The 12,846-nt window shown below is 38.6% G+C and overlaps 1 protein-coding gene across 1 annotated transcript in view; it reads right to left on the bottom strand.

Annotated features, from left to right (window-relative positions):
* The window catches only part of Smp_165020 (putative transmembrane 9 superfamily protein member), a gene marked incomplete at its 3' end in the record, with an annotated part of 93,234 nt that overhangs the window by 56,498 nt on the left and 23,890 nt on the right, over nucleotides 1-12,846 (bottom strand). The window contains exons 11-12 of the mRNA XM_018798146.1: nucleotides 12,211-12,298; nucleotides 4,593-4,856 (exon numbers count right to left, since the gene is read on the bottom strand). Of these exons, the coding sequence (XP_018653117.1) occupies nucleotides 4,593-4,856; nucleotides 12,211-12,298 (352 nt within the window). The remainder of the gene's footprint in view (nucleotides 1-4,592; nucleotides 4,857-12,210; nucleotides 12,299-12,846) is intronic.

Here is a 12,846-nt window from a genome sequence, read left to right as displayed (position 1 = left end):
GGTCGCCGAATACGCTTACCTGTACGCTTTTGCGACTAACCTCACAATCAACAACGGTCACGGTATAGGACCCTATACCTATACTGTACGCATGTTTCACTTTTCTCTTTTTCTTTGTTTATTTATTTATCCCGAGACTACGCCTCCGACCATCGCCCTATTGGTATCGTCAACTTCAGTCAACCTTGGAGAAAGCTGGCCTGATCACCCACGCTCTAGTCAACTCACGCAGTCGATCTCTCTGGCTCCAAATACGTATGTTATGCATTTGGTCCCGAACATGGTCGCACCTGGTTTCTTGGCTCAATATGGTCTCGTCCAACGTCTGCAGCGTTTCCGGTCTGGACATCTATGAACGCAATCTTCAGATTCTGGATACAAACCGTTCTGGTGTAGCGTGCTAACGCAAGCAATCTATACAGTACGTTTCTCCTGGTACCGTTCTACGTCAACGACCTTTGGTGGCAACTCGAGGATCAGCGGTCGCTTCCTGTTCTGCCAACGTCTCCGTCCTACAATCGTACGTTTTGCGATCAGTCCCACGAACGAAACCGCTGTGTATCGAAAGTGTGAACCCTTTCTAGCGAGTGGCCCCTGTAGTGACTACTTTATGACGAGAACGCGATTGGTATAATGGAAATAACTATTATTATAACCAATCGTACCAGTGATTTAGTGTACTCGTTTTGTTCAACTGTATCGAATGCATTTCTCGTTCCATCGTCCATCTTGGTCGTTCGAACTTTCTTGTGCTCTTCCTTTCTACCTGTACCCATTGGCACATATTAGTATTCTTTCGTTACCACGCGATCACCAATAAATATATCTTATCTGGACAAGGTACAGACTTCAGCTTTACGAGCTAGCGAAGGAACTAAGTCGTTTTCGTGAGCGTAATCTTATTGTAGTGGTGATCATAGTCAATCGAAACTGGACGCCAACTACCCGACAACGACGGAGCAACACAAAGTTGCGTTACTCAAATATTTGTTTAGTTTGATCGGGAGCAATGAAGCATCTGGATAGTAGATACGAAAACCCATTATTTTGATCATTATAATATTCCGTCTTCGAAAAATACCCCCTCAGTCTTCAATTATTTTTATTCGAGTTTTGATCTCGTTTCGTCGTGCTGAAGTGACTCGGTAACTTGGATGAATGCACACTCGTACTACATTGACTATGGCTGACCTTTGATTATATATATATATACATGTCTTCTGTCTCGTATCAAATTTATAATTTGGTTTATGTTTTAGTATTAAGATGTAGTGATCTACTTTTATAAAGAGAACGCGGTTGGTGTAATGGAAACGTTCATTATTATAACTAACTGTACCAGTGATTGTTTAAATGTACCAAAACACAAATTTTCCGCTTCTGGTGACCTTGGACTTACGTAAGCACGGAAGTCTCGCTTGTAAACTTTGGCACGATCTTGGTATCATTCCAACACCACAAGATCACCAACAGATACATCATAATTACAATCTACAGCCGTCCTTCTAATATTCATCCTACAGAGGGAATTACCCTGATAATTGGCACGTAATCTGTCTGCAGTGGTGATCATAGTCAGCTGAGACCTAACACTACCGCAAAGGTACCATAAGCAGTTTCGCCTGCAGGATTGTATCTTAAAAACGAGCGAAAATTAGTATTCAGTCCACCAAGTTCACAACCAGTACCTTCGGCATATTCGGCCATTTACAAAATTGTGGAGATGAAAGTTTCTGATAGAAACATCATTCCATCCATTATTTCTAATGAAGAATTCCTTGAAGTATTGTTTCTCAGTTCGTATCTGTGTAGACAGGACTATAAAGCATATTTTGTAAACAATCTTTCATAGTTTTTGCATGTATTTTGTGTATTTTCATATTCTGTACATTTAGCATTAAACAATCGTACTTGTTGTTTAGGTGTATTACTTTGAACACTTGTATTTTGACTTCCTTCCGTTTTGAGTACAACATGTCGCGACATTGTTACTGCTCCTCAATAAATAACTCTAGCTCACATCTGCATCGTTCTGCCGTCTGCTAATATGTTAAATGAAATATTAATTGCATACCATCTACGTTTATAGACAATTGTGACATTCGTATTGAATTCTACGCTTGGTAAACCTACTGGATCCATATCGTCCATATTGGGATTACTAATCTTTTATAATTGTGGATTATCGGGATCAAACTCAACTAAACGCGAAATTTACTGAAGAATTAAGTAACGTCCCTTACTTTTATCTGTGTGTAATTAACCTATTAACTGTTAATTGTTACATAAACTTTAGACGTAATATTTTTGTTGCTATTTTTGGTTATCATACTTTTTGGTCCACCACATATCTTTTCCGAATTTGAGGATTTGTTACCGAGAGTTAAAATAGAATTTATGTTTTCTTCTTTCAGATGAATCTCAACATTTTACTAGTACATCAAATAGCGAAGAAGATGGTTCAGTAATTAATCTCAGATACATTGGGCGAGGTGATTAGTCTTGCTGATTGAACGCTATACTCGGATAGTAAGCTAGTCTCGTAACAGCCAAGCTTAATATACACAGCGACTTGAACGTGAGAGGAAAGACACAAAATATGCGAGAAGCACTTTACTCCAAAGGTTCATTTATGTACAGAAAATATAGGGTTCTTATAGTATTTTAAAAGTCATTGGGTTCTCCAGAGAATTCTGGAATGCTACTAAACATAGTAGCAGTGTAGTAATCAGACAATCAGAAATTCTACATGTGACTTTTCACTTTCATGATGTTTTTAGCAAAACTTCTAGTCAAACGCTGATTGAATAAAATGTTTCTTAGTGTTTCCTGAGCTTGTCATGTCTATTGCGAAAAACTTCCTGAACCACCCCAACACAGGGAAAATCAAAGTCTTGTCTGATTCCAAAGCCTAACACACACTGCGATTTAGTTATCAGACCCTTTACCATATGGCAGACCTACGCTGTTAAATACAGCTCTAGTTGGAGATACCTTCCATTCGCCAAGTACAAAGAGTAAGTTTTTCATGGTTGTTATTTTCGCCTTGTAGTGAATTTCCGTACGTTAACTTTATCAATTCATTCTATGTTGAAAAGCATTTCATCCGTTACTTGGGTACTCGATTATGAAATTAATGACGAGAATTAGCAACATGAAGAATAAAAAGGTAGGACGTCGAAGTTTGCAAAATAAAATTGTTTCAGTTACAATGATCATGCATTGTACAACTTCTGATCATTACCGCCGAAGTTTAAAGGAACGTGGTCTTTATGTTGAGTGGGATGCTGCCCAGATTCCCAAACACAGGGTTTTGTCAAAACCACACCACAAACATTCAGACTATAGGTTTATTTCATAATAATGTCAGAAAACTCAGTCCCTTGGGTAACCACTAACTAAATTACGCGTACACTTCAGGGTCCTGAAGATTATGTACACCACTGATTTTAAATAATCGTTTTCTTATCCCTTTCCTGGACTCTCTATGCATACAAACTCAGAATATTCCTCTCTCTCCAACTCACTAACTCAAGGAATCCATCCAAGTCAAAAATAGAGGTAACCCTAGAAGAACTGAGGGCGAAGTGCAATGGGCAGCTTGTAAGCAACTAAGCAAATTAGACTTCGCAGATGATCCCACGCTTCTATTCCATATACAACAATAAATACAGATGAAGACAGCCAATGCAGCAGTGAGTCTTAACATACACAAGGGAAAAGCAAGATCCTGAAATACCACACAGAGCACATCATCCCAATCACAATTTATGGAAAACCTCTGGCAGAGGTGGAAAGTTCTGCGTACTTGGGCAGCATGATAGACAAACAGGGAGGATACGATGCAGATGCAAAGGAAGGTCAGCATCCCTACAACTGAAGAACGTGTGGGTCGCAAAACAACTGTCAGGCAGCATGAAAGTCAGAATCTCCTATACAAATGTGAATACAGTTCGACTATTTGGAGCTCAAACTTGGAGAACTACAACCATCATCAGTTGTCTACGTAAAATACTGAACGTCCGTTGGCTGGATACCATCAGCAATAGCCTAATTTGGAAGAGAACAAACCGACTTCCAGTTGGAGAGGAAATTAAGAAAAGATGCTAGAGGTGGGCAGGACATACATCGAAAAAATCACCAAACTGCATCACAAGGCGAGGTCAAAGTCGGAGTTCAGCAGAGTTAATGAGATGAAGAAGACCAAAGAACACGTTGCGCTGGGAATCGGAGGCAGACATCTAAAGAACGAATAGTAACTGGATATATAATTGGGAAGGATTACTCAGGACAGAGATGAGTGGAGAATGCTGGTGGGAGGCCTATGCTCCTCTGTGAGTAACAGGTGTAAGTAATTGAGGACAAAACAGTGAATTACTATCCTTTAGTATATGAGATATAATCTTGGAGGTTAGTTTTAACAGTAATATATTTTTATAGGCATCAATCGAAAAAATGTTCTTTTTCCAAGTGATTTGGAATAAAAAATATTTGTCAATATTACATATTGATCATTATTTCATAGATAATTTAAAGGATGATATGTGCACTGGTTCGCCAGATATTGCAACCAACTTTTTCAATAAGCTAACTTTTTTTAATGTGGCCAGATCTGATTCTACCTCATATAATACAGCTAAATTTGAAACCATTACATCATGTAGACAAAAACGACGACATCGTGTGTTGAACATGAATGATGTAAAAAGTCCTGTATTTTTTGAAGCAGTAGTAAGAACGTCTAAATTATTTATTGGTTGACTAGTCAGACCAGTTGTTGTTAGATCTTCCAACGCTTCAATTGATTCTGATAGTCGTCCAACATATAAAGAACAAATAGCTAAATTATTAGCCGCCTGAATTGTGGAATATGAATGAAATAAGAACGTATAGTAAAAAACTGGACATAGACAACTTACGGTACAGTGATTGTTAACTTCAATTTCCGACTGTAAATGAAAATGTCGATCTCATAAACTCACTAGATCTTCACCTAAAGTGAAGAGACTGATTAAGAACAGCAATTTAATAAAAGAAATGTATATCTTTTTCTCTGAGGTTAAATTATTACTTGAATGCCATAATATAACGTTAAAGTCAACAAATATAAAGTGATGATGAAAACTAGTAGACACACATGCTGTAAACTTCCTACATTCGATAGATCTTTCTTAAACACAGTTTTATTGATTGGAAAAATTGATAGTCAGTCCGGCAGAAGCAATGTAGAACGTTGGATATATAAACATCGGTCGAAATATATGCTCCAGAATGAATGAGTCTTCTACTAAGCTTCACTGAAAAAGAGGCTGATGGCAATGTATTTTATTTGAGTCTACTGTTGAGTCGATTGTGATTGCCGTGTCAGACGAATGCGTATAACATGATCATAGTTGGTGCTTGCTAGAAATAAACAGTTGTGCGAGGATAGCTGCAGCAACCAGTCACCATTGTGTTTAGTTTAGTCACTCGATTTTTCCGATGCCTATTTTATTTGTTTACAGAATTTCCTCCGATTAGCCCTTTTATTTGACTACCTTGTTACCAATGTGCTTGTACAGTTTCTAATTCTTGTTTTAGCGTTATAGATATTGGGGCTTATAGAAAAGAGGAACAACAAATATTTGTTGCTTAATATTAACGTTTACTCTTATACAGAAATGTATATGCTATGATTTCTCTCAACTTATCCAATAGCTTTACGCTATTTTCACAGACCGAATCAACTGACAATCCTGGTATATCCAAGTTCGACATAAGTTATGACTTGACCAGTAGTGTTTGACTAAAGTACTGTTTATCCGGTACGTTTGTCAGTGACAGATGTTGGCACAGAATGTAAGGACCAGCAGAGTAGAACTCCACCAAAACATAAAGGAATAAAACTGTAGTCGGACATCGTAAAGTATGCACCCTAATGCCATGGTACTGGAGGAGAGTCCGCTCTCCTTCTTGAAATGCTCTTACATGGCCACGCGTATACAGCCTCTGTCGGAGGAGTCCTACTCACTGCCTTCTCGTGGCATCACTGTTCTTTACGAAATTGAGAGGACGAAAAGCGAATGTTCGGCGCTCTAACCGGGTTGGTAGACATGAAAAATCCACCCAGGGGAGTTGGAAAACCCTGATTCCAAACCAATGGTGCACATGTTTATACTCCATACGCTCCTTATCGTGTTCAGGGACATATAGGACGAATTTACGAGCATCCACCAGTTCGAACGTCGATGAAATCTATTGACTTTTCTAAACCTTTTGGTTTCAGCTACTGGGAGATATCACTGCTATTTTCATAGCTTTTTAGATATAGTGCCAAGCTACCTAGGGGTGGATATCACTTTCACGGTTGCCTAACTCCTTCTTAAGGTATATTCTTGATTTTCGCATCATCAAGTTGGTTTTTTGGTTTTCTTGCTAATGGCTTTTCTACGTACAGTAAGACACAGACAATGCATGCTCCAGAATGGGTAACAGTCTTGTATCGAACCCCTATAACGATGGCTAACGGCAAGGTGGTGTATTCAAGTCTATCGCTGAGTCAATTATATGAGTCGCCACGTCAGATGATGCTTTTCCTTATAATTGCAGTTTGTACTTGCCGAAAAGACGGTTATCTGATCACAGTGGCAACAGGCAGTAACCCTTATCAGTGTGCTGAGACGCGGCATCGTAAGATACGCCTCAAGTGCCTATCGGTTCAGTTCAGTTTACATACTTGGGCATAAAATCACCCGCAACTATTACCATATCTGAGGGTCTAGCTTTTGGAATGAGTTTGGGAAGCTTCTCATAAAATTTGTCGTTTACTTCATTCAACCTGTGATTGGTGGGTTCGTAGGCAGAGATGACTTCTTATGTCTTTTTATCTTTCAGAGTTTTGACTACCCTGTTTAGTCGGACAGACCACCAATCTAGTAGAGCCTGTTCTGCTTTTCAACTTAATTCTATACTGATATATATCTAGAGCTTTAGATTCTTGCTATGCCGCATACTACTGGATTACTTGAACGATCGAACCCGCAACGTCGCAAGAGAGAAGTTAGAAGACTAATAAGTAGGAATGTTATTTCCAACACAGTGTCAAATACCGTACAAAAATCTCATGTATTTATAGTTTTTGGCTGAAAGTAAATCATCATTTTGAACAGCCAATAGGCACATAAGGGATCCTTTTTATTGATCCAGTAGGGAAGCTACACTTCGATATTCCAGAATTTTCCCTTAGAAGTGATTGGATGGAATGTCTTCAGCTCTTTCTGCGCTGCTTGAGTTTGGAAACGAGCCATCCCTACATATACCTACACCAGTAAGGCCATAGGAAGTAGCAATGTAGTCTACAGATACACGCATTTTGGAGGTGCGCGTACATCGATTGCGCAGGATTCAGGAGTCCTAGATAAAGAAGTCTGTTGTCCGATCTAACACAAGGTTCGAACATCAAGAGCTCCAAAATATGGTCTAAAGAGTGGTTTTAAGAAACCAAGATCAACATTTAGTTAAATCAAATCATTAGCGTTGGTGGCACGTAGTGATAAAAATATACGATAAGGGTTATCTTTGAGGATAGGAAAATTATAAACAGGTGCTGTCGGAGTGAAGTTTGTCACTTCTCAGCTGGAAGGATATTAAAAAACAGCTGGATCAGTGATGGTTTTAGTGAAATGAGAGCATGACTACGAGGAACACGAAATAACTGCTTAAGCCCGGTCACGCACGGCCTTTTCCTGGAAAGTTGTTCCAATATTAGCCTCGCACATCGAAAGGCATAGACGCCGGAGAAAGAAATTTGTATGGTAAGTGATGTGTGGGCGAGGACAATGACTAGTTGGTTGAAAAGTTCTGCAATTTTATTTTTCCAAAGAAGCTAACCGACATAACCTTCAGAGAAACAGTAGAATGCCTGACATGTATATTTGGTGAACGGTCATCAATTTTTCACACTAGATACAAGTGTCTCCAGCTTACAAAATAAAACCACTGGAGATTATGTGACGTATGCAAGCATCGTGAACCGAGGATATGAGCGGTTCCGGTTACAGGAAATGTGCTGAGATCAATTTAAATGTCTTACTTTTGTCTGTGGGTTACAGTAGAAGCAGATATCAGAACATGGATATTAGCGTGGATCGAAGAAGATCCCATTATTACTTTGCAATCAGTATTTGAAGAATGACAAAGAAAGCTGAATTCGAAGTATGAAACAAATCTAGTAGAAAGGAACACTGGGCACAAGGAAGTGTTGAGTCAGCTTCCGAGAACTACAACAGAGCCTCCAGAGGCCCTAAAGGAACTGAAAAGTTTCCATCTAATCAGAATATGATGGAGCCATCTAGAATATCAACGTAGCATGCTACTATTGGACAATAGCATAATATGTCTCTTTGCGGATTGGCCGAATCATAATGTTGATTTGATAAATGCTAATATCTCTAAATACCCGTGATATTCTGTACATTTCGATTCTTACCAAATAAACACTTATCCAGCTTTTCTTCTGTCTTTTGATTTGTGACGGTTCAACGTTCGAGTGTCGTAGAAGTAAACTGTATTCTGCGTTATTCAAGTGGTGAACTTAACACTGGAGACAAGGTTATCTTATCAAGAAGTCATTTACCTTTGAACAAATCAAATATTTGCTGGAGCGTCAAGAAAAACGTTTCGAACAGTTCCAGATTCGTATCATAGAGACTTTAACCCGACAAATCGACCTAAATCAAAAAGTGGTTACAGCCGATTCTTGCGAATGTCATATCGACCACATTATTAATTCTATCCATGAATTTAACTTCGATGGTTTGGCGGGGATTACTTTTGAAACCTGGTTCAAGAAGTACGGAGATATGTTCAGGGTCGACCTCGGAAAACTCGATGACGCCGCCAAGGTCGGAATACTCTTAAGAAAACTCGGTACGGTTGAACATGAACGTTATAGTAACTTCATCCTCCCAAAGAATCCAAGGGATTTTTTTTGATCCAACGATTGATAATTTGTTGCAAATCTTTGCTGAAAAGTCATCCTTGTCTAATATTCATTATCAATATCTCAAGATAACAAAAGCAGGTGACTATGAGTGGTCGAAACGCACGGGTTTAGTGAGCCGTGAGTGTGAGCAGTTCAAATTATCAGCGATGACAGAAGATCAGTTTAAGTGTCTCTCATTGGGTGACAAGATTATGGTAGGAAAATGTTATATTTCTGCGAACTGTCATACCAAATTATTGGGTATTGATTGAATAGATAAATTTGGTTTGTGGGATCTACCGTTGAATACGCCGAAAGTAGGATCCCAGAAGTGGCCAGAAACGAAAAAGCCTACACATCGATCATACTGGACCAATAAACGGACAATATTTAGGGCGGTAGTAGATTTATACTCCAAATGGCCTGGAATCTATGCTGTGTGTAGACCGCCTACATCTGAGACACTGTTGCATCTCAGACAACTGTTTGGAACGTTTATAACACCTAATGTCTTAGTTTCAGATAACGGAACGCAATTTACGTCGTCAGATTTTTTGGAGTTATGCAAACAAAATGGAGTCGAACATATTAGAACCCCACCGTGTCACCCTTAGTCAAATGGACAAGCGGCGAAACTTGTTGATATTCTTAAGCGAGTTCTCTTAAAGATGAGAGAAGATAACGTAGGAAAGGTTCTGAAACAGCTCTTAATCTCTTACAAAATGACGCCTAGTTCAAACAGTCAAGACGGAAAATCCACTGCCGAGATAATATTTGGCCGACCAATTAGAACATTTTTTGATGTCTTGAACCTGAAAAACATAACGAGTGGACTACAAAAAAATAAGAATGGTATTTGCCCGAAAATTCGAGAATTTAAAGCAGGCGACTTAGTTCATGCACTTAATTTCCGGCCTAGAAAGCCAAAATGGATATTTGAGTGTATGAAAAAAACGTGGGACAGTATTGTATGGAGTGGCGGTTGAAAATACACTAAATATTAGACACATAAATAAACTGCGAGATAGATAGAATGCTTATGAGTCATCTAAACACAAACCTTTACCAATGAAAATATTGTTTGATACATTCAATATTCTACCACCACAAGTTGAAATGCGAAAAAATTAGCTGAAATCAAAAGCTAGCCAAAGATCATCCAGGGAACGGAAACAAACGCGATTTTTCCAAATAGACCCAAAGGTGAAGTCATACGATCAAACTTCGCGAGGGAGGTGATGTGTGGCCGAGAATGATAATGATTGGTTGTTTTACTTAGACTTGTAGACAGTTGGATAGGTATCCTCATCATTATTTATTATCCACTGTCCATTTGTTGTTCGATTGTGTCGGTACGGTATGGAAATATATTTACGTTGTCAGGCTAATCATGTGTTCCTGATCTGAGCTGTGTTAAAGTCCTGTAGAGTAGACACTGGGAGGAAATCTAGTGTAGATATTCGTCCAAGGTAAATTGACGTCCCATTCGCGTATACTAGGGAAGAGGACCGTTATAATAGTAAGGTGAGGTGTACCATCTTCAGAGTCGACCTTTTTTAACCACTTCCTTACGTTATGAGATGGCAGCATCGCAGTAGATAATGGTTGTTTTGAAGGAACAACTTACTGTCATCACAGCCTTATAGAGTCGGTAGTATAACTTCTTCAAAATACCTGAGTTCGCTGCTTTTAGTCTTACCGTTCCACAAGCGACCTGTCTGAAATAGCAGGAGCTACGGTCATAGAAAGATGATACTGTCCATTAAAGGTCTAGTAACATGAGTTTTAGTTTTAATAATTTACATAAGAGTACTGAACTAGGAACAAATGTATGCTATTTTTACCACCGTTGTCCTGAACAGCAGAATAGTGAAATTTGATCGTCATAAACAATCACGAATTCAGTTTGGTAGGATGACAGTGTTCTGATGACGTTAATTTAAAACACGGTGGTCTAGAAAATGTCACAAGTCTTTAAACAGCAGATAAGTACTTTACTAACAGATTACATGACTTTAAGTCTTCTCTAGGAAATATCTATATTATTTATTATTTATTTATGTAAGCACATGCATATTGGTACGAAAGGGCACCAGATACATATGCGCCACACAAAATAATGAAAATAGGAAGAGAAAGGATGACAAGATCTATATTGCGGATTCATACATTCACACAATACGAAAATGATAGTAAATATCACAAAAGTCTGATTTACTGTGTTTTCCATAAAAGTGAAAACATATTCACTAACACAATATGACTTGAAGACCAAAGATACTTACGTATGAGACTTGAGTAACTACAGAGAGTGACCTTTGAATGTGTCCTAGTTTCTGATGATGCGAAAGCTAGACACATACCAATGAATTTGGGGACGTAGACCGCTGTGTTCAGTAACTGATATGAAGGTATCATAGAGAGACAAGAAAAGAGCTCTGTCTTCGATCCCGCGACGTTTCGTTAGTGTACACTTCAGAAGACTCCAAAGTTTGTCATAAAAACTTTATATTTATCGACGTAGAAGATCGCGCATATTACCTAAGATCCCAAATCACTGATTTATTGTCTTTAAGTGGTCTCTCAGGACAATAACATTCTTTAGATGAGTAGGTAAGTATGAAAACCGTACAAAATAGAATTGGATCATGAATTAGTTTTGTTTTAATTCATTGGCAAGATAATATATTTCGACTGAGAAATTTTGGTCACATGACCTTAGATGCATTTTTCCAAGAACACTCGGCGAGACTATAATCTACGGACGAACCAATCACATTTGGGATAACAGGTCTTGGATTCTGGCGCGAAACTCATCCATTTACTTGGTTAAATAGTTTTGATATTTTAGCTTATGTCATTTCGTGATGAAAACCCTAAATCTAATTCCTCACACTGGTTTATAAACGTCATTTAGTTCTAGTTAATAGGTGGACATTCTCAAGGTCACTTTGGCGTCACCCAAAGCTGGTCCATATATTACAGTGTCAACGAACACTCAAACAAATTGAAGTGTATTAGTGAATTATTTAAGGAAAACCGTGTCTGCATGATCTATCTATGCCAAAGTCTTGGATTTTAAAGTCATGGGTACTAAGTTTGAGCCTCGGTAAGGATAAGAACAACTTACTATGGCTGAACGTAAGCTCTGCTGGAGAGTCCTAATGAAGAAGAAACACGCATTATGGGTTTTACTATACCACAACTATCAAATAAAAAGGATAAAAGTAATGAAAACAGGTACTCACCGCCACATTTGTAGGATCTAATTGTAAAACAGTCTCGAAGAGCTTTTTCGCTTCTTCATATTCTCCCTTACCAATCGATAACAACGCACTAAAAAAAATGTATATGACTATTGTATGGTTATTTCACGAAGAGAAATATATACTTTACAGTAATTATCTAAAGTAAAAATTAACAACGCCTGGGGTCTGTCAAGGGTTATTCATGGTCCAATAGTTGGTCACAGGCTACTATGTGACTGCATCTCTTCACGATGCACTTCTGCCTTGTGAGTTAGACCTTCAGGTCAGGTGTGGTACCCTAAGAAAACCACTGCTTCGGTCTGGGCACCGAGACAGCATAACAACCCTCACTGCCTTCTCGCACAAATAAATGAAATGACGCTTGTTACTGACAATACTGTTCTCGCTCCGACCAAAGGTCAGACAATTTACATCACCATTATTATTATTATTATTTACCACGTCGCTTATTCCCCCCCCTCCCTCTTATTCTTAATTTGTGTATCCTTACTTTACATCTTATGCAACAGTACGCCCATGGTGGAAACTCTGTTCTATCTAAACGATCTCCAGTCACTGTCTGGTCGAAAGTGAATGCTTCCACCGAATACGAATACTGAACCAGTTTTTTTGAAA

The sequence above is a fragment of the Schistosoma mansoni genome, chromosome 6 (genome assembly GCF_000237925.1).
Source record: "Schistosoma mansoni strain Puerto Rico chromosome 6, complete genome".
Lineage (NCBI taxonomy): Eukaryota > Metazoa > Platyhelminthes > Trematoda > Strigeidida > Schistosomatidae > Schistosoma > Schistosoma mansoni.
Note: the sequence above shows the minus strand (reverse complement) of the source record. Positions and strands in the feature narration are given on the sequence as shown.